General features: G+C 59.1%; 2 protein-coding genes across 2 annotated transcripts; one reads left to right on the top strand and one right to left on the bottom strand.

The window, feature by feature from the left end:
* The first annotated feature begins 3,135 nt into the window (after positions 1–3,135).
* SMPD2 (sphingomyelin phosphodiesterase 2) lies at positions 3,136–8,550 on the top strand. The gene is made up of 11 exons (XM_054176534.1): positions 3,136–3,190; positions 4,233–4,359; positions 4,776–4,872; positions 5,773–5,849; positions 6,119–6,212; positions 6,300–6,389; positions 6,753–6,835; positions 7,008–7,140; positions 7,215–7,319; positions 7,408–7,564; positions 7,805–8,550. Exons 2-11 carry the CDS (start codon positions 4,307–4,309, stop codon positions 8,146–8,148), a joined length of 1,233 nt encoding a protein of 410 aa, XP_054032509.1. The 5' UTR covers positions 3,136–3,190; positions 4,233–4,306; the 3' UTR covers positions 8,149–8,550.
* A 628-nt stretch (positions 8,551–9,178) lies between these two features.
* LOC104305365 (F-actin-monooxygenase MICAL1) lies at positions 9,179–22,970 on the bottom strand. The gene is made up of 26 exons (XM_054176488.1): positions 22,735–22,970; positions 18,114–18,321; positions 17,761–18,039; positions 16,761–16,968; positions 16,531–16,647; positions 16,299–16,397; positions 16,064–16,219; positions 15,765–15,865; positions 15,260–15,517; positions 14,343–14,458; positions 14,134–14,260; positions 13,845–13,917; positions 13,234–13,384; positions 12,965–13,152; positions 12,733–12,842; positions 12,600–12,650; positions 12,423–12,500; positions 11,939–12,107; positions 11,768–11,850; positions 10,948–11,509; positions 10,764–10,828; positions 10,507–10,605; positions 10,290–10,383; positions 10,111–10,210; positions 9,946–10,019; positions 9,179–9,840 (listed from the first exon to the last, which is right to left on the bottom strand). The coding sequence occupies exons 3-26, from the start codon at positions 18,019–18,021 to the stop codon at positions 9,710–9,712; spliced, it is 3,471 nt and encodes a 1,156-aa protein (XP_054032463.1). The 5' UTR covers positions 18,022–18,039; positions 18,114–18,321; positions 22,735–22,970; the 3' UTR covers positions 9,179–9,709.
* Positions 22,971–23,440: the final 470 nt, after the last annotated feature.

The following is a 23,440-nucleotide window of genomic DNA, read 5'->3' on the forward strand; positions in this document are numbered from 1 at the left end:
CAGCAGAGCCCAGGCAGTGGTGAAGATGTGGGGATGGATGTGATAAGGTGGGAGCAAGGCAGGGCAGGGTGGCAGCAAGAAATGCTGATGGGTACTGGCACCTAGGATGCTTCTCCCCAAGGACTGGCATCTGGGATGCTGCTTCTCTTTGGGTACTGGGACCTGGGATGCTCCTTCTCCCTTGGGGATCAGCACCCAGGATGCGCCTTCTGCCCAGGTATTGTAACCTGGGATGCTCCTTCTCTACACCTGCCCAGGGAACCAGGGCCAATGGTGCTGAAGGCATGAGGGCATCAATGATGCAAACCGTTTTTTCCTGGCTCTATTTTTTTCTCCTTTTTGAAAATTCAAGTGCTTTTAATACTTTTTAAAAAGACACCAAGCTTGTAATCGGGATGATGCCCCTCTGCAGTGCCCCAGACCTGCTCCACTCCCTCCATGTGCTAGTGACCAGAGGAGGTGATGCAACTGGGTTTGCTGAGGACCGGGCTTCTGCTAGAGAAGGCTTGGGCATGTCTCCATCTCTCTGAGGCCACTGCAGAACAGAGCAGTGAATTTGATGTGGCAGTGGGATGCCCTGAGCTCTGAGGGTTGGTGTGGGGCAAATGTACCCCTGCAGTCTCTTGCCAAAGAGTAATGACAGTACAGTGAGGGTGGGTTTGGCTCTTCACCCTGCATGTGCACATTTTCTCTCTTGGGGCCGGGGCGTGTGTGTGTGTGTGTGTGTGCTCTTTCACCTTTTTTGCCTTTTTTTTCTGTGTCAGTTTCAGCTGCTCCCCACTTGCCTGCATCCCATGGGACGCATCTGGGGAATCAGCTCCTGTGGAAGAAGCACATTGTGCAAAGTCGGGCAACGCTGTGGGTGGGCAGAGTTTGGGACAGAGAGGACAGAATGGGGAGAGAGGACAGGAGGGACACCAGGACAGGGGACTGGGTCTGCTTGGAGGTGTTTTTGTAGCAACAGCCCAAAGTAAGCCAAGACAGTGTGCCAGGTCAAAGACAAGGGCACAGCATAGGGAGAGCATCTCTGAGGCGTAGGCGGAATGCAGAGGGACAGAGGTTGGGTTTGGTGGCAGTGGCACAGAGCAGGGTGGCAGGAGGCTGTCAGGGAGATGGGGAGCCTAGGATGGGCAGGTCTCAGGTTTATGGTGCTGGCAGGGGAGCAAAGGCAGGAGGAGCTAGCGTGCTGGGTGCTGTGGGAGAGCAGGAGTAGTTTGAAAGGTGCAGGAGCCTGGGACAGAGCAGGCAGGGGGGTTTAGGCTTGATGCTGCCAGGTGAGGAGCAGGAACAGTCCCAGAGTGTAGGAAAGGGTCTTGCTGCCATCACCATGCCACATGTCCCATGAGCCGTAGGGACTTCAACCTGTTGCTGCTGGGAGAAGCCACCCATCTCTGTGGGATCTGCTCCTGGGCTTGGTGGTGGGGCTGGACAGAGAGCAGGGGGGAAAGAGAGGGAAAAATCCCAGGGAAGGCACTGGCATCCCATGGCAGGGCTGTGCAGGGGCTGCCTGGCCGAGTTCTGATATGTAGCATGTTTTGTTAGTCCTTTCATGGTTATTTTCCTTTCTTCCATTTCACTCACTGACCTAAAACTCTGGGAATGAAAACTCCAAACTTCCTCACCGTAAAACCCTGCTGTCAGCCCCGCCAGGGCACGAAGCTCTTTGGTAACTGGACTGGTTTGTGTCTCCACCTTTCCCTCCATCCCAGCATCCCGCCTGCACTGAGCCTGGGGTGTGCCCGCCTGCACCCCGTGCACACGCTGCTTGGTGCCCCCATGACCATGGCCAGGGTTCAGCCACAATTCCCGAGACACTTTCTCAACCCTTCTTGCCCCATCCCTCCCTCAGCCCCTCCATTCTCCTCCGGTGTATTTATGAATTTCACATGAAGTACTGTTTTATTTTTTTAAAGACTTTGTAAAGCTTTCCAGGGTTACAGTCACCATTTTTAGAGCTGTGTCAGTCCACAATGTTAAAAATCCAGGGTTTTTTATGTATTATATTTTTTGTGTATTTTTTTAATCCAGCTGTGAGGGGTTGTATCATATATTTGTTGTGTTTACTGTATCTGTCCAACTTTGGAGAGAGGAGACTGTGGAGCTCCATGAAAACTACGGTCTGCTGAAAAACAACAACCAAACACCACCACAAAACAAACATTAAAATTATTTGTTCATGGGTTGGCTCAAGTGCTTCTGAAGTTCCTGTGCTTTATTTGCTGTGGATTTCTCTGCCATCCAGGACTCTGAGGGCTGCAAAATCCCCATGTATGGGTGATTCTGGGTGGTAAGGCACTGAAATAGGTTGCCCAGGGAGCCAGTTGAGTCACCATCCTTGGAGGTGTTCAACAAATGTGTGGATCTGGCACCTGGGGACATGGATTGGTGCCCGTGGTGTCTGAGGTTGATGGTTGGACTCGATCTTAAGTGGTCTGGATCCCTCAGCACAACAGAGACGTGGACATTGCGGAGTGTGGCCAGAGAAGACTGTAGCAATGCTGGGAGTGCTGGAAGTCCTCTGCTGTGAGGGCAGAGTGACAAGAGTTAGGGTTCTTCAGCATGGAGGCTCCAGGGAGACTTTCTGGTGGCCTTTCAGTGCTTAACAGAGCCAAGAAGGCGGCTGGGGACAGACTTTTGAGCACAGCCTATTATGACAGGACAAGGGGTGATGGCTTTAACTAGAAGGAGGAGACTCACAATGGAGAGCAGAAATGTTTTACACTGAGAGTGGCGAGACCCCGTGCTAGGTTGCCCAGAGAGGTGAGAGATGCCCCACCCCCGGCACCACTGCAGGTCAGGCTGTTTGGGTCTCTAGCTGCAGATGTCCCTGCTTGCACTGGATGGGCTTTACAGGTCTCTTCCCACTCAAACCTGTTTGTGACTCTGAGCAGCAGCCCGCACGCCCCTCAGGACACGTCGGGCCCTGCCCACGCAGCGGCTGCCGCCTGCTCCCGGGAGCTGCAGCGCAGAGCGCAGCAGCCCCCACCGCCCTCCCGCGCCTCACCGCCTTCCGCTCCCATCCACGCCCAGCACCGCCCGCACCACTTCTCGGGCCGTTCCCGTTCCCTTTCCCGTTCCCGTTCTCGTCCCCGTTCTCGTTCTCGTTCTCGTCCCCGCCCCCGCTCCGCCCCAGCGCTGTCTGTCGGGATTCGTAGTCCCGCTGCCCAGAGCCCGTTCCCAGCTGTCCCAGGTTTGCTCCGCGCCCCCCCGCCTCCCCTCCCCCGCCCCCCTCCGCGCTCCCCGCAGTCCCGCGTCCCGGTCCCGGTCCCGGTCCCGGTCCCACCTGTTGCTCTGCTCTTCTCCCACCTCCCGTGTCTGGCTTTCGGTTCCGCCTGTTGCTCCTCGCTCCGGTCCCGGTTCCGCTGCCCGCCCGGTCCTGTAGGTAGCTGAGAGGGGGTAGGGGTGGGAAAGCGACCCCGAGGGGGGTCAGCTCCGTGAAGAGACCCCGATATTGGCACGGGGCAGGGACGGGATGAGCCTCTCGGTAATCCGGTGGGACGGGCAGCGCCTGGCTGCCTGTATCCTGCTGCCTGTACCCCACTCACTGCACACAGCTGCCTATACGTGGCCGCCAGCACTGCACGGCCTGTACCCTGCTGCCTGTACCCCAATGATGGTACCCATTTGCCTTTCCCAGCTGCCTGTGCCCGGCTGACTGCACCCATCTGGTTGCACTCCGCTACCTACACCTGCTGCTTGTTCCCCACTGCTGCTCCCCAGCATCCCACAGCCCTGGGTTTGCTTATTTTGGCTCTAAAATGGTCACGGATTGTGCCCATTTCCCACGGAGGGAGGTGTGGGAGAATCAGGGCTGGCAGAGTTGCCTCACAAACTGGAGCTGCTTCAGGTGCTGCTGGTTTCTACCAGGGTTTGGGGTCCTCAGAAGGATCTGTGGGCTCCCCAGGTGGGACAGTGGTCCACACCCACCTCTTGCAGTGCTGCTTTGAACCTGCGGTGGAAAGTCCACCAGGAGCAAGAGGCAGGAGCAGACAAAGGCTTTGAGCCCCATACCCCACTCCTGGCCCACCACTGTCCCCATCTGTGGGATGGAGGGGTCATCCACCTGGCTCGGGCACATGGGTCCCTGTCTGGGATCAAGCTGGGGTTCAGGGTGGGCTTTGTGGGTGGGGGAGGAGGAGACAGCATGGGCCACACTGGAGCACCCCAAGTGCTCCTCCTTCCTGGCCTTTGCCTCGACCCAGCTTCATGCCCATGGCAGCCTGGCTCCCCAGCTCTGCTCCCTAGGACTGTCACCCCCACCTGCTCCCCACAGGACCTCTCTCTGTCTGCCGTTGTCCCCCAGCCAATGATGGAGGGAGATTCCCCCCTGCAGCTCCGTGTCTTTGACCTCAATTGCTGGTGAGTCCAGAGTTCTGTGGGGCCGCACTGGGCTGTGGGACTGAGACGTGCACCGGGAGAGAGGTCCCACCTTGGGGTCACCTTTGTGTCCCCTTTGTTTCAAGGTCACGATGCCCTGCCAGCCGCAAAGATTCATGAGGTGTTTGGCTAAACATTGTTCCCCATCCCCTCTGTGCTCCCCAAGACAAGGGCCACCTATTCACACGCCAGCCAGTGATGAGCTGCCTCAATTCTGCAGGGAGGAAAAGCTGTCGCCACATGGCCCTTTCCCGCTTCCCTTCCATCTGCCCCAGTCAGCATCCTACCCATACCAGTACTGGAGGCCTCTCTTCCCCCATTTTGGGTCCTGGTGTGCCCCATTGTGTCCCAGTAGTCCCCATCACCCTGTGCCCCCTCAAGCTGTGACCTCTCGGCAGGGGCATCCGCTACCTGAGCAAGCGGCGGCAAGAGCGTGTGGAGCTCATCGGGGACACGCTGTGCCAGGAGGGCTTTGACCTGGTGCTTCTCCAGGAGGTGAGAGTGGCCTGTGAGCTGAGTGTGTCTGTTCTCAGCCTGTGAGACCTGGCCAGGCTGGAGAGCTGGGGGAGAGGAACCTCATGAAGTTCTACCAGGACAAGTGTAGGGTCCTGCACCTGGGAAGGAACAACCCCCTGCAGTAGTACAGGTGAGGTAGGACCTGCTGGGAGGCAGCTCCATGGAGAAGGACCTGAGAGTGCTGGGGGACAGTTCACCATAAGCCAGCAATATGCCGTCATGGCCTAGAAGGCCAAAGGTGTCCGGGGGACATAAAGAAGAGTGTGGCCAGCAGGGTGAGGGGTGCTCTCTTGCTGCTCTGCCTTGCCTAGTCAGGCCACAGCTGGAGTCTTGCATCCAGTTCTTGGCTCCCCAGTTCTAGAGAGATAGGGAACTGCTGGGGAGAGTCCAGTGGAGGCTGGAAAACAGCTGAGAGGCCTGGAGCAGCTCTGTGAGGAGAAAAGGTTGAGAGCCCTGAGACTGTTGAGCCTGGAGAAGAGCGGCCTGAGAGGGGATCTGATCAATGCTCAGCAAGAGCTGAAGCGTGGGGGGCAAGAGGCTGGGGCCAGAATCCTGTCAGTGGTGCCCAGTGACAGGACAAGGGCCAGTGGGCACAAACTGGAACCCAGGAGGTTCCATCTGAACAGGGGGAGAAAATTCTTCGGTGTGAGGATGCAGAGCCCTGGAGCAGGCTGCCCAGAGAGGTTGTGGAGTCTCCTCTGGAGAGCTTCCAACCTCACCTGGCCATTGTGATCCTGGGCAAGCTGCTGTGGCTACCCTGCTAGTGCAGGGGGGTTGGACTGGGTGAGCCCCAGAAGTCCCTTCCAGCCCCCAGCATGATGGAATTTTTGGATTTTGAGATGAACATGTCCATTCTCAGCCCCTCCTGCTGTTCTCCAGGTGTGGAGCGAGAAGGACTACAGCAACCTGAAGGTGAAGCTGGGAGGACGCTACCCCTTCTCCCATTACTTCCGCAGGTGAGAGGGGCTGGGGCAGCTCCTCCTGGGGCTGTCTATGGGCTGGTGGCAGGTCTGTGCCACGTCCTCAGTGTTTGCCATGTGGATAGATCAGTGTGGGTGCTCTAGGTCACTTCTGTTGCTATGGGAGACCCCATGCCTCAAAAGCAGCATGCTTATGGTAGCACAGGGGTGCCCAGGCACTGGGGGAGCCCCAGTGGCTCGATGCTGGCAAGAGGCAGAGGTGGGTGGGCACCATGCTTCCTCACTGTCCTTTTCCCTTCCCACAGTGGGGTGATTGGCAGCGGCCTCTGCATCTTCTCCAAGTTCCCCATCCTGGACACCCTCCTCTACCAGTACTCCCTGAACGGGTACCCCTACATGGTGAGTGGGGTGGGGGTCACCTGGCGCCATGGTGCTTGCTCTCAGGCAGCCTCATCAGCCCCAACCTGCTCCCTTCCCCTCCGTCAGCTCCAGCACGGGGACTGGTTCTGTGGCAAGTCTGTTGGCCTCGTCATCATGAAGATCTCTGGGATCCTCTTCAATGTCTACATCACCCATGTGAGTGCCCTGCAGAAGGACCTGGCATGGGGATGATGAGGAGGAGGGGGACAAGTGGCTATATCTCTCCTTCATTATCCCCTTGCTTTACCCACTGCTCTGCACCATCTCTCCTGGGTCTACACTGATTTAATGAAACATTGCTCTCGAGGGGGCTGGGGGACAGGCACCCACAACTTGGCTGTGCAATGGGGTGAGCATCCCACGCTGTCCCCAGAAGGGGCGAGAAGGAGAAGAGTGGTCAGCCAAACCCCAAAGGGACTGTCTGCAGGGACTGAGTGTGTTTGTGGGGAGCCTAGGGAGCAGGGCAGATACTGGCATGGCAGGGGAGGTAACAGCCCCTTTGCCCCTGTTTCTCACCAGCTGCACGCAGAGTACTGCCGGGAGAAGGATGCCTACCTGCCCCACCGCCTGGTGCAGGCCTGGGAGCTGGCCCAGTTCATACGGTGAGCTGCCCTGGGGGTTCCACAGGGTGTGCACAATGATCCCTACCTACCCCTGAGGCTTGCGCTACAGACAGCTCCCAGTTGCACCAGTCCCAGCCAGGAGTAAGGCTGGGGAGGACTGGTGGAAGTCCCAGTCGCCCCAGTCTGACGTGGGCCATCCCTGTGCCCACAGACACACCTCGAAGGCAGCAGACGTGGTGCTGCTGGGAGGGGACCTGAACATGCACCCTGAAGATGTGGGCATCCGGTTGCTGCGTGGGTGGACAGGGCTGCGGGATGCCTTTGCCGAGGCCATGCGCTTTGAGGTGAGCATCAGGAGGTGAAGGGGGTCCCAGGGCACCAAAAGAGCCCCCTCACCCACCCAGGGGTTTGGTCTCAGGGCTGTGAGGACGGCTGCACCCTCATCCCCAAGAACTGCTTCACTGACAAGGCAGAGCTGTTGCCCTTCCCCCTGGGCATCCGCATCGACTACATCCTCTACAAGGTACTGGGGCCACCCTCAGCCCTTTGGCTGGGGGGAAGGGTGGGGTGGGGAGAGCACCAGCATGACCCCCTCCTGTCCCCTCACCCAGGCCATCTCCAGCTTCGTAGTGAAGTGCAAAGAGCTGAAGACCACCACAGGGACAGCCCCAGGAATGGACATCCCCTTCTCGGACCATGAAGCTGTGATGGCCACACTGCACATCAAGAGGCAGGGACAGGCTGCAGGTGACACCCTTGGCACAGCTGGTAAGGTTGGGGGTTGCTTCTAGGGTACCCCATATGCTGCGGGTGCTCATGGATGGACAGTTGGAGAGAGTTTTGGGGGCTGTTTGCCCCCTTATTTGGGGCATCGCTTGGGGGGGCTGCTTGTGGAAGGGTGCATGGACAGGGCAGAGTGGTAGCGATGAGGTTAATAAAGGGCACCAAGGGGTGAAAAGTGAATGCAAGGGAGGTGCTCCCCTGCTGAGCACCTCCTGTTCTCTGCAGAGCCAATGATGGCAGACGTGGTGACAGAGGCACGGACAGAGGTGGGCGTGGGGCTGCGAGCAGCACAGCGGCAGCGATACTCCACGGGCAGGATGGCTGTGCTGGCCCTGCTGCTGCTGCTGGTGCAGGCAGCAGCTGCACTGGGCACACTGGTGGGGTTGGGCACTGAACAGCCCTTCCCCAAGCTCTCCTTTTCCCTGCTGGCCTTCGCTGCCATTGGCATCCTCCTCCTTGCCACCAGCCTGTACCTCTTCCACACCATGGAGGTGAAGATGCTGCAGGGCACCGAGGAGCAGATGCAGATGGCACTGCGGACACTACAGGAGCATCCCCAGGGCAGCTGAGCTGCGGGCTGTGGGTGTCTCATGTTCCCTCATGTGTGTCCCATGATGTCCCCCTCCAGCCCCATCCTGGTCTTTTTTAGTCCCTTTTTCTAGGTGACATCTGGTTTTAGGCAAGCAGCGCTGTGGCCGGCTCTGTGGTGCGGTCAGCAGCTGCCTCTCTGGGTGCAATTAAGATTTTGGGGGGAAACTTGGCACTTTGCCCCTCATGGAAACCACTGCAGAGGCAGTTTTTAATTGCTGGGGGTTTTAATACACTCTTTCTACCTGGAGGCACCCGCCAGCATGGCTGGGAGGTTCAGAGGCTCAGCCTCCCCTTGCCCATGGTGGTCTTGGGAGTTCCTGGTGAAAACTGATGACTGCTCCAGTAACCAGGTTCGATTTGGGTAGAAAATAAAGGTGGGATTTGAGCCCTTGGTGTGAGTCAGGAAGTCTTTATTCAAAGTGGGGAAGGGGGTGGCAGCAGGCTGGGACAAAAAATATGGTGCATGGGGGTTTTGGGGAGGCACTGAAGGGAGCAGTAGGATAAGGGTTGACCATGGCTGATGGAGGAGGCTGTGCCTCAGTCCCTTGGGACTGACTTGGCTGGGGATGTCATAAGCACCATTTGGCCACAGAGGCCACTCCACAAGTGGGGACTCCCAGAAAGCCTGAGAAGTCAATGCTGCTTTGTGAAGTAAGGAGAAAGCCCCAAGGTGCAAGAATGCATCCCCCAGCATCCCTTGTCCTTGGTGTCACACAGTGCCAGCCCTGGGCACAATATCCCTGGGGAGCTGCTGGACAAAAAGCTCTTTTCCTGCTCTTGGGACTTCACAGAATTTTCTGACTCTGGTTTCCTGCAGTGGCTGGGTTGTGGCACTCAAAAGCAGCAATGAAAAGTGATGGCATCAGCCCTGGCTGGGAGAGATGTCCACAGTTGGGCTGGGGGTCCCGAGTTAGGGTGATGGGTAGGATGTCCTGGAGTGGCTTGCAGGGGCCACTCGTGATGCTGCCTCTCCGTATTTGGCATCTGCACTGTGACCTGCGTAGTGGTGGCCGTGGTCACAACCTTGCTGCTGGGAGCAAAGCCCTTTGATGCACGGGGCTGGACAGATAGTGATGGAGCCACTGCTCCTGCTGGAGCCTGCCCTGAAGCATCCATCCATGCAGTTCAAGCATGAGGGGCTCTGCTGGACAAAGCCTTCGAAGAGGTGATGGCTGAGGGACCTCCAGGGCTGGGGGACACCCTGTGGGACTTACTCCTGCAGCAAACCCTGGGCAGAGCCACCACAACCCCGTGTTTTGTAGCCCCCTGCAAATCTTGTTTTCAAGCAAGCACAAGGCAAAGGCAATCCAGCCAGTCCTGGGGACAGCCTCTCTGCACCCCAAAGCTGGGGTGGTTCCAAGGTGTCTCCCCACAGGGATGTCTACCAGCAGGTCCAGACCCTCCCTGGCAGGCTTTGGCAATCAGGAGCAGCTGCGTGCAGATGGCTCAGGCATCGCCACCTTCAGAGGCAGCTCAGGGTAATGCCAGGGCAGGGGACACAGTTTGTGGCCCTACAGGGAGGTTCTGGGACCATGTGGCTCAGGCCTGCAGCTCGCTGAGCCGCTTCTCCTCCTGCCTGAGGATGAGGGCATCGCGCTTCCTCACCACCTCCAGCAGCTGCGCCAGGATCTCCTGAGCAGCTATGCGATCCTCAGGTGTCTTCAGGGATTCTGCAGAAGCAGAGGGCTGGAGTGGAGCTGTATGGGCCACAAGCCCCGATCCTGCTCCCCCACCAGCGTGCAGAGGAGCCCACACAGGCAGACACCAGCACTCACCCTCCTTGCTCTCATAGTACCGGAGCTTCTGGTCAAGCTGCCACTGCTCCTCCTCCAGCTTCAGCTCCTGCACCCTGCAGGGAGGAAAAGGAGGTGCTGGGCTTGGAGTGACTGGGGTGAGCTGAGCCCCTACACTGACCAGACCGCATCCCCCCAGTGCCTTACACAATCATAAGGTCCGACTCCTCAGACAGTAGGTTGTTCTTCTTCTGGACCAGGTACAGCAGCTGGTTCATCCACTGTGTCTTCTGCTCTTCTGGGGTGCCTGTGGCACAGGGGGACATGAGTGGGGTGCAGACCATCTGGTCATGGGGGTCATGGTGCCCTGTCCACCCTGGCCTTACCTCCCTCATCCCGGAGTAACTTCTCCAGCTTGATGCCCTGTTGCTCCAGTTCCCGAAATGTCACCTCGATTTCTTCCAGCCGCCTTTGGATGGCCTGTGAGGGAAGTGCAGTGCTTGTCCATGTGCTGGCACCTCCTGGCATGTGGCCACTAGCAGCAAATGGAGGGAACAGGGGATGGCCCTGGGCTGGGGACCCAGCTCTTCCCTATGGAGCTACCTGGGCTTGGCGGAAGCGCTTGGTCTGGGCGTCCCGGGCCCGGCGGGTCAGGGTACGCTCCAGTGTGGTTGGCTTCCCCTCTGGCCTGAGGTTCAGGAGCTGTGAGGCACAGGCACGAGGTCAGTCCCTGTGCCAGGCACCTCCTGCCCCGGCAGCCACAGCAGAGCCAGACATGATGCCTCTGTGAGAGGAGGTGCTGGCAGGAGCCCCAGGCACTGCCCAAGGTGGGGCCACAACCACTCAGGGAAAGCACTCACCGACTGTGTCATAGTGCCAAGGACTGTGTCTTCCTCCTCTTCCTCACTGTCACTCTCCTCCAAAGCTGCCCCAGAGATGAGCCATTTTGGGTCAGTGCCTCATAAGCAAAACACGAGGCACAGCAGGACAGCAGTGGTACACAGAGCCCTGCTCAGTCAGAGACTCCAGCTTGCAGCCACCTACCTCCTTCCATGGCTATGTCATCCTCCTCCTCCTCTCCCCAGGGGTCTTGTCCCCCCCACAGGGCAGGGGCAGCCTCGGGTGGCACTTGGAGCCGCAGACGAGCTGGCTTCAGTGGTGGCTCAGGCTCTGCTTCACTGGTGAGGTTCAGTGTGGACAGCTTGAACTTCTCCAGCGGTGTGAGGACTATCTTCCTCCTGCCCCCACGCTCCTCAGTCTCCTCTGCCACCCCTTGGGGCTCCAATCTGGGATCTGCCTCCTCCCTTCTGTCTCCCCTGGGCTGTGCCAGCAGCTCCTGCTCCTTCATGTCATCAGCATCCTCCTGCTCCTCCATGTCACCAGCATCTTCTTGCTCCTCCCTATCACCCACATCCTCCTGCTCCTCCATGTCAACAGTAACTTCTTGCTCCTTCATGTCACCAGCATCCTCTGCATCTTCTGCTGTCCGAGGCTCTCTCCCCGGCTGTGGGGCTGCTGTCACGGGCTGCAGGAGACTGGGTGCCCCCTCCCTGGGGGACACGCATGAGCTCCCAGCATCCAAGGGCAGGCCAGTGGCAGCAGCATCCTAGGGCAGAGCCAGCAGCAGAGGGTGATGAGGCACAGGGCCATGCCTGACCATCCCCCTCCATAAGGAAATTTTTTACACTGAGGGTGGTGAGAGCCTGTCCCAGAGTCAGGTTGTGTGGGGCTCTGAGCAGCCTGCTCTAGCTGCAGATGTCTCTGCTGACTGCAGGGATTCAGACTGGATGAGCTTGAAAGGTCCCTTCCCAGCCAAACCATTTCACAATTCCTGCACCACCTGTGGGGGTTTACAGTGACTTACCCCATCGGGCAGCGCTGGGGGCTCATCGTGGGGCAGGTCCATGCTGGGTGGAGTAGAGTAGTGAAGTGAGCAGTAAAAATGACCTGGAGGTGGAGGGGGTGTCCAAAGCCATGTAACTGCAAGGCAGAGAAGCCCTGCCCCTGAGCAGCCCTCTCCCCAGCGCCCGCTCACCGTGCTGCTCGTCGAAGCTGTAGTCACCCAGGCGCAGGGTGGCTCCGCAGCGCCGGCACTGGAAGCAGCTGCGGTGGAAGAAGTGTCCCTCGGCGCTGGCTCGCTCCAGGATGTAGACACGGAGGCCGCAGAAGTAGCAGGCGTCACTGCTGTCCCCACGGGCCGGCGGCTGTGGTGCGGACAGGGCAAGTTGGGGTGACACCAGGGTGCTGGCACCCACCCTGCCCCGGGGCTCTGCTGGCAGCCCAGGGGGTTCAGAGCAGAGGTGGGTCTGGGTGCTGGGGTTTGTTGGCACCGGTGAGGGAGCGGCAAGTCCTGGCTTCGGAAAACCAGTTGGGTCAGGAAGCAGGCAGGGAGGGGCCGGCAACCTGTGGGTGTTCTCTTGCACAGCCTTGCTCCCAGCCCTTGGCTCAGTCCCATTCGTCCCCAGTGTCCCCCCACCAGCCCAGAGCTGGCTGCCCCACTCAGGGCAACACAGACCAACCTGCCCTGGGTGTGACATTGTGCGTTGCAGCAGCTTGTGGGCAGCATCTGGAGTGTCTCCATCCAGCCCCACGTCCACCTAACAAGCAAGCCAAGAGCAGGGTCAGCCCACTGCTCTCCCCCTGGTTTGGCTGCACCCCAACAGAGCATCCCTCAAAGCGCCCAGGGCAGGACCCACCTTGGTGTCCCTGCAGATCCTTTTGGTCTCAGCATCCTGCTGGGTATTGTCCTGTGAATGCAAAGAGGGTAGTTGTTAGGATGGGGAGGGGACTACGGTTTTGGAGTGTCATAAGTGGGTGGGGGTCCTTCACCTGGGTACGTTTGTGTGTCAGGTTCCGGCTCTTCTGCAGCTTGCTGAGGAAGAGGATGGCCCCGCGTGTGCCACGGGGAGACAGCGGCTTCTGGCTGACCTCCTCCTCCTCTGCACAGGGGGGACACAGCCATGTTGGTGGGACCCACCCTAACAAGCAGGGGGCATACAGCCAACCCCAGTGGGGCACAGGATGGGATAAACCACCCCCCCCCCCCCCCCAAATCTCACACCTGGAGAGGTCTTGAAAGCTTCATAAAATTGGCTGAGGTAGGTGATGAGCCCCAGGCGGTCAGGCTCTGCCATGGTGGCCATCTCGGTGCTGGAGAGGACAGGCTGGATGCCCAGCTCCTGCTCTGCCTTGTCCAGCATCATCTGGTGGATCTGAATGGGATCCTGGGGGTCTATAGAGTCAAAGTCCCTGTGAGGGGACACAGGTGCTGTCAGGGTGGAATCTGCAGGGTAGGGGGGTCCCAGGGTGGAGGGGGTCCCAGGCACTCACACCAGGTCGGGGTGGAAGTGGTGGATGAGGGCACAGAGGGCCAAGCCACTGGTCCAGGAGGTGGTGAAGTTGGTGACAGCCACACCACGGTACCCAGCTGTGCTGGCCTGGCACCAGCTCAGCAGCTCTTCATAGGCATCTCCAGAGACTGCTGAGGAGGCAACACATATCCCCATCCCAAAGAACCCCCTCACTCCACTGCCCCCCAACCCCATTATCAGTGCTATAGTAAGGAAGGGTCCTCGGGAGTGATGCAAGACCCCACCATACAACCACCCCTCACCACAGGCTCAATAAACGTTGCTAAAGCATCTGTCACGATTTCACGGCTCAGCACCACTGCAGGCCAAAAGGAGGGGGACAAACCCCAACCCCTCAAAGGCAGCTGGGGACAGGGGGCTGTGCTGCCATGGACAGAGGGAATGGAAACCAATGGTGCCACTGGGATGGAAACACAGCTGCTGCTGGGAGGAGTGTGGCAGCCAGCCAGACACCAGCCAGGGCTCAAGATAAATAGGATGGGGAGGAAAATCAGGGCAAGAGCTGCCGCGGCCAGGAGGAACTGGGGGTCCTGGTGCTGGGGGGACCAGCGTAGGGCTGGCTGCTCCTACCAGTGTTGAGCTGGTTGTCACTTTTCCTCTTGTGGTCCACCTCCATCATGCCCACAAGGTAGAGGTCCCGGACCTGCCAATGGGGACATGCCAGTGGCAGGTCACCACCTGCACAGAGCCAGTAGCACCACACGGGGACTCTCAGAAACCCTGCAAGACCTCCCAAGAACCAAGATCCACAACAATGTTTCAGCCTCACACCCTCTGGGGAGAGGGGATCATGTATAAACTGATCTCAACCTGACTGCCAGGGAGGCTGGGCTGGGTGGCTGCCTCATGGTCTGGGTACCTGGCTGGCTTTGATGGCCTGCAGGTTGATGTTGGGGTAGCGCGTGGCTGGGTCGATGCTGTACTGGCTGATGTTCTTGTTGGTGTTGTCTGGGGAGGTCTGTGAGAGGTGCTGATAGATGCTCTCCCTGGGAGGGAAGGAAAGGACTGGGCTCAGTGCCACCAACCTTTCCCACTCCAGGACTGGCCTGGTGGGATGGGGACACCCACCTCTCAGCTAGCACCTCCAGGGGGGGTGTCCCAGCTGCCCAGCGTCGCACCATCCACGCTGCATCGAAGGCAGCAAGGAAGCCCCTGGCCACGCCAGTGCCCAGTGGCCAGAAGGGCTGTGAGGAGAAAAGCAGAGACAGGTGGAGCTGGAGTCGTGGGGCTGGTTGGGGTGGCTGGGAGGAGACTGGGATCTGCTGGGCTTGGCTGGGGATGAAAGCAGGGAGTGGCAGCAGGACGCACAGGGAGAGGAGAGGATGGGTGGCTGTGTCCTGCCTGGCTGGTATGGCTGCGTCTGGGGAGGAGCTGAGCTGAACCCACCCCAGATCTCCACTAAGGCCTGGGAAGGGGATAACCCTAAGGTTGGAACCCCTCAGCTGTGAGATGGGGCTGAGACAGTTGGGGTTGTTCAGCTTGGGGAAGAGAAGGCTCCAGGGAGACCTGGGTATGATAAAAAAGCTGGGGACAGACTTTTGCGTAGGGCCAGTTGTGACAGGACAAGGGGTGAGGGTTTAAACTAAAAGAGGCAGATTCAGGCTGGAGATAAGGGAGAAGTGTTTTATGTTGAGGGTCGTAAGACTCTGTCCCAGGTTGCTCAGGGAAGTGGGAGATGCCCCATCCCTCGTACCATTCCAGATCAGGTTGTTCAGGGCTCTAAACTCTAGTTGCAGATGTCCCTGCTGACTGCAGGGGGTTGGACTAGATGAGCTTTGAAGGTCCCTTCCCACCCAAACCAGTTTGTGACTCTGTGGTTCTTTAACCCCACCAAAACATCCCACTGCTGGGCCTTGGGGAGTGGACCCCCAGAGATGGCGTGCACCAGGCAGCTGGGATAGAGAAGCTCTATAGGAGGCAACCAACACCCCTGGAAGGAGAGGGAAAATTGAGGCCCACGGAGGTGCTGCAAGGGCGACCCTCACCTCCACCAAGCAGTCGCCCACCAACCCGAGGAGCAGACGGGCTCCATTGTGCTCCCGCACCAGCGCCGCGTTCTCCGAGCGCGTCATGCAGGTGAAGTCAAACATATCAACGTCTGGCAGTGCCCGGTGGTTGAGGGCAAACTCCAGCTCAGGCAGGCAGTAGTTGGTGGAGAAGTTGGCAGCTTCTTTGGCATAACTGAGGAGGGCATCACGGTTGACGTTCTCAGGGGCGAGAAGGCTCTCAATATCCACTTTATCCTGCAGGGATCAGGGAAAGCTGGCTGGGATGCAGGAGATGGTGGCTGCCCCTCAGCCTAGGGGTAGTCAGCTCTGGGGTGAAGCCACCCCACTGGCCTTGGGGCTGAGTCCCCCCAAAAGATTTTTTCCCCTGAACAGGCCATAGCTGCTAAAGCCTCACCATCCCAGGGGTGCATTGTCGTACATGCATGATTTGCATCCCATCCTGTTGCTATGGGACCCCAGAGCTGGATCCTGCCCTCCTCACCTGGAGGATGACGCCCTTCTTAAGCAGGCTCTGCTTCTTGGCCGTCATAACAAAGTAGTGAGTGTCATCCTTGTAGTAGACGATGTTTTCCAGGTCAATGCCTGGTGATGGGGAAGGGCCTGAGCTGAGTGAGGGCCATGGGGAGCCCACACACTGTGCTCAGCCCCTAGGTGTCCCCTGCGGTTGGGTACCATGCAGGGACATGCATCCCATCACACAGAGGATATCCCAGAGCAGTGCCTTCAGTTGCACCAGGCAGGGACAAGGAGTATCAGCACCCCCAGGCTAGGCCCACCGACCCGTTCTGTTGTAGAGGTTTTGGAAGAAGCTCTGGTTGTAGATTCTGGCCACGCCGCTGATCTCGGCCACCTCCACCTCGGCACGGCTGTGGTGGTTGATGAAGTTGGTGGTGATGCCAATGGCCAGCTTGCCCCTCGTCTCCTTCCTCTTGAACCCTGTGGGATGGGGGAGATGTGAGCCCCCACCAGCCCATCCAATACCAGTCCCAGGGGTGCAGGGACCTGCTGCTCTCACCTTCAGGGACAAATTTGCCTCCGCCAGCTGAGATGAGGACATCAAACTCATAGTGGCTGAGGGGAGAGGAGCTGGGCTGCAGCACAGCCCTCCAGCCACCTGCGGGGACAGGGACAGTCACCAGCACATGGGGGCTCAGCTGGGACCTGCTTCAGGGTGGGGAGAGTAGAGCAGCCACCAGCAGCCCCATCCTTGTCCCTGGGGATGCCACCACCCCATGTTGGTACCTTACCCTGTCCACCTGCCATGCCCAAGGGGGGGACGAGGCCACAGAACCTCACGTTGATGTGCACCTCCACGCCCAGCAGCAAAGCCACCTTCAGCAGGATCAGCTGAAGCTGACGGATACCTGCAGGGGTACAGGGGTGCGCTCGGGGCTGCACCTTGCAGTCCCTAGGCTCCCCACAGTGGGGGCATCTTAGGGGTTCAGAGCTTGCTCCCCCCTGCCCCAAGAAAGCTCACTGATGTGGTCCAGCGTGCCAGTGCAGAAGCGTCCATAGAACTTCTTGGCGCCCAGTGCTCGCAGGTCGTGGATGGTGAAGGGCCAGAGGTGCAGGACATTGTTGCGGGAGAAGGAGCTGCGCTTCTCCAGCAGCACCACGTGGGCACCCAGCAGTGCCAGCTCGATGGCCACCCGCAGCCCGCAGGGACCAGCCCCCACCACCAGGCACTGCAAAGGGGGCAGGGGGCATGAAGAGGATGGGGGGCGTGAAGCGGACAGGCACCCAAGAGCAGGGGTTTAGGTAGATCTCCATGGAGCTCAGCACCACCGTGGGCAGAGGGAGCTCCTCTGGGTCAGGATCTGGCCTTTACCACTCTTCCTCATTTCCCAAGAGTTCAAAGCTCTGCTTCTCCCTGTGAAGTGGGGCCCTGTGGGGTGTTGCCCCCTCCCCAGCTGCCTGAACCTTGCCTCTGCACAGGGCCATGGCAGCAATTAAAGTGCTCAGTCAGATAAGCTGCATGTCTGCTGCCTGCCACAGCCCAGAAACAGGGAGGCTTCACCAGCCTCCCAGGGTTTGATCTCCTGCACAGGGCTTGAGGGACGGGGGGGCAACAGTAGTGGGGACAAAAGCTCCGGAACAGAGGGACAGAAGTAGGGTCCCTCAGTCCCATGGGGACATCCTAACTCCCCTTCAGTGGAGACATCTTAAGCCAACGCGCTCCTGTCCCTCAGGAAGGGCACAGCAGGTACCTCTGCCCCTTCACACCCCACCATGGGATGTCCCCAGTAAAGAGCAGCCAGGAGGATGAAAGGTACCAGTGGCGAGGTGACACCAAGGTGGCATCACACCATGAAGAGGGGATTGGCAGTAATTAACACCCTGTCCCATTAAACCACATCAACCTCCCACCCGGCACATCCTGCATCCTCCTGGGGTGGGGTCCAAGGGATGCTCTCACTCCGGGGACAAGGACACAGGGCAAAGTTGGACCCAAACCCCACACTCCATGCCCATGGTACCTTAGTGTTGGCACAGGCTGTGCCCTGGTCATAGTCCTTGTGACCGGCTTTCTTATCCAGCTTGCTCCACAGGGCCTTGGCATTCCAGTAGTTGAGGGCAGCCTTGAGGTCGTGGTAGAGCTGCAGCCCGCTGCCCTGAAGCCCCAGCTGCTGGCACAGCTCCCCAAAGCAGCCCAGCACCTCCTGGCACTCCCCAGCACGCAGGAATCTCTCAAAGGTGACATGGGCCGGGTTGCCTGGCTCCTCAGCTGGCACATTCATCCTGCTTCACCCAGCAGCCTGGAGGAGGACCACACAGATAAGCAAGGAGGGGACCCTTCTGGACCCCACCCTCAAACCCACTGATACCAGACCTGGTGTCTTGGTGCAAGGTTTCCCAGCCAGGGGCCTCGCTGGGTGGAGGTGCTGCCAAAACGGGGTCCCTTCCCAGCAGCAGCTGTTGGAGCCTCCCCAGGGTGCTGCACCCAGCAAGCCACGGTGTCACCCTGCTGCAGTGACGTCAGGGGAGGGGACGGGGAGAGCTGCGGTAGCAGCAAGCAGCTTCCTCCATTGGTTGTGTACCTGCAGAAGTGAGAGCAGAGCGAGGTGACACTTCCTTCCTCTTCACCGTCAGCCTCACTGTGGGAGGGACGGGGCAGTGGGTCCCAGCTGCAGGGACAAACCACAGTTGCCCAAGAAACCCGTAAGACCCACCCTTGGGGCAGGAGGGACCAGAACTGGACCCATCCCACCAGCCTGGCTTTTGCAGCTGGACCTGTGAGACTTTCCCCAGCACCACCTCTGCCTCTGCCACCCCCACCGCGGGCGGAAGCAGATTAGCACAGAGGAAGCCCAGCTGGGAAACCCAAAAAAGCCAAACCATTGTACAAACAGCCCCACCGTGCCAAGGAACCCACAGCAGGAGGGGAGCAGCACACACTCCCAAACTGGGCTAACCCCTGGCATTTCCCAGGGGATCAGCACTCCTTGCATCTGTCCCCCCAGCACTGTCCCTGCCACCCTCTATATCGCCAGCCAAGCACAAAGCTTTGCCTTTTCCAGCCATATCAAGGCCCGGGACTGGGAAAGCCTCCCCCAGCCCAGCAAAGCAGGTGGTGGAGATGTGGCACTACCAGGGAGGAACTGGTGGTAAAAGAGTCAGGAACTGGAGTGCTGCTACCTTTGAACCATTGCTCTTTGCCCTCTCACTGCTTGGCATTACCAGGGGACATGTGATGGCACCCTGAAGGTGTCAGCCAGCTCCAGCCCTGCAGCAAGAGAGGGAAGGATGCCATGTCTGAGCCAAGCTGCCCTCAGTGGGGTGGGGGAAAGCAGGTGTTTAAATATGGGCTTAAATTTGGGCTGAAAAGGCTAAATTCTAGCAGGGTTTCAAGTTCAGTCTTGCTCCAGCAATTTCCTGACACCCGCAGGCACTCTGCAAGGTCAGCTGCAGCCACAGAGGATGCAAAAGCATTTCTGTAGGTCACCTTCCCTCCCCAGCACCACAGCCAGGAAATGCCAGCATTTTAACTTCTTCCTTCCTAGGCAGACACAAGGATTAAAAGATCCATCTGGGGACCAGAGCAGGAGCTGGCATCCACTGGTCCCCAGAGCAGCAGCATGGGAACAGAGGACGCAAGCAATGCATTCATGGCAGGGCTGCAAGACCTGGGGACAGATTTCTGCCCTTGGCCCAAGTGGTACCAGCCCTCTGGCCCTGTCAGCAGAACAGGATGAGCCTGGAGAAGCTGAGGCAGAGCTGCAAACTTCATCAGAGTGTGCAGGCCAGTCATCAGCCACCCACCCTTCTCCACCAGGCTCCAGTGTCCCGTGCTGCCCAGGCACGGGGGATTTTCTCCTGGGAGGTCACATTATGGCACCACTTCCTTCCAGACTACCGCACAGCAGCCCCGTGGGGATGGGATAAAGGCAGCTGCCTAGCTTGGGAGCACCCACTCCAGCATCGCCAGTCCCTGGCTCTGAAAAAACCCAACCCAAACATCTCAAGGCCTCAATTCCCACCAGACACAATGCCAGCAGGAGCATGGTGCCTGGGAAAGCTTTGGCAGGGAGGCTCCGAGGAGGCAGAACAAGAAGCCTTGTGTTTCACCAAGTCCTTTATGGAAGTGCCACTCATGCCAGCATGCTGCATCCCTCCTGGCCCTCTTAAACCACACCCAGAAACTGCACACAAGGACAGAACCCGCCCCCCAGGATACTCAGCTCCTGCAAACTTGATGCAGATAAACAGTTTTCAGCCCTCAAAGGCCAGTGCCAGAACAAGAGGCTGCCTCCAACTCTGCTCTCCCCATGAATGCCTTTTGCCCTTCTTTCCTTAAAACTGCTCCTGGGAGTCAGAGGGAGGAGGTGGAGTGGTGCAGCAAGCTCCGGCACAGCTCACGATGGTTCTGTTTGGGGTGGCTGCAGACATACAGCCTGTGGGGACACTGCCAGGGACTGGTACACGTAGAGCATCACTGGAGCAAGGATACAGGTCATGCAGGTCAGGGTCTCCCCCCCATCCCTGCATGGAGAGGAGCAGCAGCTCCTTGGGAGATGGTGTAGGGAACCACCCTGGTGGTGCCAGGCTGCTGGTGAGCTCACTGTCTTCCAGGTGCATGAAAATGGAGTGGGAAAGGGCACAGAGCTACTGAAAGCTGGGAGGCTTTCCAGCAGCAGCAGATCCCCTTCCAGATGAGCCTCTTGCCTCATCTATGCACTGGCTCCTGGCATGGACCAGGCTGTTCCAGGTTTGGGATCCAGCCTGGAGACCCCTGCGCTGGGCTGCTGAGACAGACTGGACCCCAAAAAATCCCTCCAGCAAATTCTGGGATGGGCCCAAGGCTGTTGGGAAGGTTGGAGGTTTTCTTGTGGCCACTCAAAAGCTTGGACAAGATCCTGCTTTCAACCTTGGGCTGAGTGGAACTGGTGCTGGGGCTGCAATTGCTCTTTCCACCATTGATGTGCTTGGAAGAAGCATCCCAGGTGTGGGACCAGGTGGGGATATTGTCCTGGCTGACGCTGTGGAAACCAGCCTTAATTTGGCTGGGTTTTGATCCTTGGAAGGAGGGGAAGAACCCCTGTTAGCTCCTTTGGTTTGAGCTGGGAATGGAGGTGCATGGGCACAACCCAGCTGAGATTCCTTAGCAACTGCCCAGCATGGAGCTGTGGGGAGCAGAGGTAAGGAGAGGGCACTGGCAAGGGCAGCAGCTGGCCGCTGCAGGGGTGTGGTGGTGGAAGTGGTTCCTGTTCGAGGGTGCATAACCCCCTGCCATGGAAACCACATGGCAAAATCCCCCCTCAGAGGTTCAGGACACTGCAGCTGCTGCCAGCAGAAGTAGGCACTTTGGGACACTCTGGCATTACCATGTGCAGGGGATCCACAGACCACAGCTCAGCCACATCCCAGGGAGCCCTGGGCAGAGACAATACATAGCTAAGGGAGCAAATCTGCCTCTCCTATTCTGGATGCTCATCTTTGCCCCCTCGTCCAGCACCAGCCCGATGGTGAGAGGGGCCTCTGCTCCCAACCAGGTGTCACACTCCACATCCCCTTCCTCCTCCTGCTTCTCTCTGTGGTCTGAGACATGTCTCAGGGTACGGTGCTGAGCCCCAGGGCCAGTTACCCAAATGTATTGAGAACTTCATCCATCCCAGGCACAGGGGCTAGGGAATGTGTCCTCTACTCTCATCCCTGGGATGGGGACACAGCCCCAAGCCTCCATCTAGGGCTCACTCCCTGGAGGGGTCCATGGAGCATCTGTCCCCATGAACCGGGAGGAGTAGTCGGGATGGAGCAAAAGCACTCAGCAATGTTTTTCCCACCCTCTCTCACTCGGCACTGGGAGCACTGGTGGAACTGGGAACGGAACCCAGGAGGAGTGGGTGCTGCTCCTTTTTGCCTTTGTCCTAGGGGGAGCAGACCCCAGAAGATGAAGGGGAAAAGCAGCAAGGACAGATTGGGAGGACCCCACTGCCTGCCAGGAGAGGCTCCGTGGAGGGAGCTGCCATCCTACCACTGACCATCCCTGCCCGGCAACCCGGGGACACGCAGGACACAGCGGGGCTGAGCGCACACACACCCTCTGCCCCCCAGCACCCCGACATTACTCCTCGGATTTGGCAACACTCCCACCTTGCACATCCCGGAGCGGAGGGAACCGGACAGAGAGATGCTATCCCCGCCCGTGCCCACATCCTAGCGAGGATTGGGGCCATGGGGATGGGGGGGACAGTAGAGTCCTCAACCCTTTGCCTTCCCAGAGATGCTCTGCCTCTGCCCCCCCCCCCCCCCCCCACTCACCTCCAGAGTCTTTCGGAGGGAGAAACTGAGGCAGAGCCCGGGGGGTAGGGAGGGGCTCAAGGCTGCTCGAAAGGCGAGGATGCGCAGCAAACGCGCTTCGGCTCCGCAAGCAGCTGCGGACTGGCGCTCCCCTCCTTCCCCGCCCCTCTGTCCCCTCCCATCCCATCCCATCCCCCACGGCTGGGGGGATCCAGGCGTCCTGGCTGCTGAAAGGCGGTGGGGTAGGGGGTGCCCCTTGGGTGGGCTGCTCCTGCTTTCTGCCGCTGCAAATGGTGCTGCAATTGTTGTGGTTTGGGTTATTTTCCTGCTGGAGGTTAAAACCCCACCCCCGCTCTAGCCCCCCTACCCGACAGCCTTGCCCTGCCCTCCCCACGCCGGGACGTTTTGGAGGGGCTGCACAGTGCGACCCCAGGTGAGCTGCTTTGAATTTTGAGGTGAGAAACCAGTCTTTATGTAAAGCAAGCTAAAAAGATTCCGGTGATGAAACCCAATTGCCTCGCTTTCCGCCCCGGCTCTGGCCACTTCTTCCCCTCCCCAGCCAGAAGTAGGGGCCAGAAGGGAGCTGTGGGTACGAAGGGACCTGCTCGATGCCAGCCCTGATCACTGATCTCTGTCCCAGACCACCACAGCCCTCCTGGAAACTTTTGGGATGTTGTTTCCAGGTGGTAATAACCCCAGTGGAGTGACGATACCTTGGGGCAGAGGATGGAGCCGCCGGGGTCACCGCAGATCGCTCCTGGACGGGTTTTCCGTTGGTGATGTCCTCGGGATGCTGCTGGCCGCTGCCCACATGCTGCGGTGGGCGTCACGGCGAAGGGGCTCGAGGGCCGGTGACACACGGGGACAATGTGTCACGGAGCTGGGGCCGCGGTGACTCAGGGACACAAGGGGCGGGGGTTCCGTCGGCGGCCGCACGTGAGTCACCCCTGACCGCGATGAGCCACAGCCCCCTCGACCTCTTCCTGGGGGTCCTGGTGCAGAACTCCCTACCAAGAACACACCCCCCCACACACCCGCAGTTCAGTCGGGGTGTTTTGAGTCCACCAGCCTCATGCAAAGCTGATGGGTACGGACACGGGCACGGGGCAGTCCTCCCGCATTTTGGGGCTGCGAGAGGCCGGGGCGGACACGGAAACGGGGCGGGCGCGGCGGACCAGGCGATTTTCCCAGACGCCGGAGCGGACGGAAACAGCTCCCTCTGTTTGTGAGCCCTCCGAGGTGCCGTGGGGAAGTCTGAGCGCTGACCCACGCTTTCCAGCCCCAGCTTTGTGCCCCGGGCAGCAGCAGGGGAGCCTTAGATCTTCAATTACAGCAGGGACCAAAGAGGTGCCATGGTGGAGGGCACCTGGCCAGCACAGTGGGACACAGCTCTGATGCCGACCTACTGGCCCTGGGCAG

Source organism: Dryobates pubescens, chromosome 35, assembly GCF_014839835.1.
Source record: "Dryobates pubescens isolate bDryPub1 chromosome 35, bDryPub1.pri, whole genome shotgun sequence".
NCBI lineage: Eukaryota > Metazoa > Chordata > Aves > Piciformes > Picidae > Dryobates > Dryobates pubescens.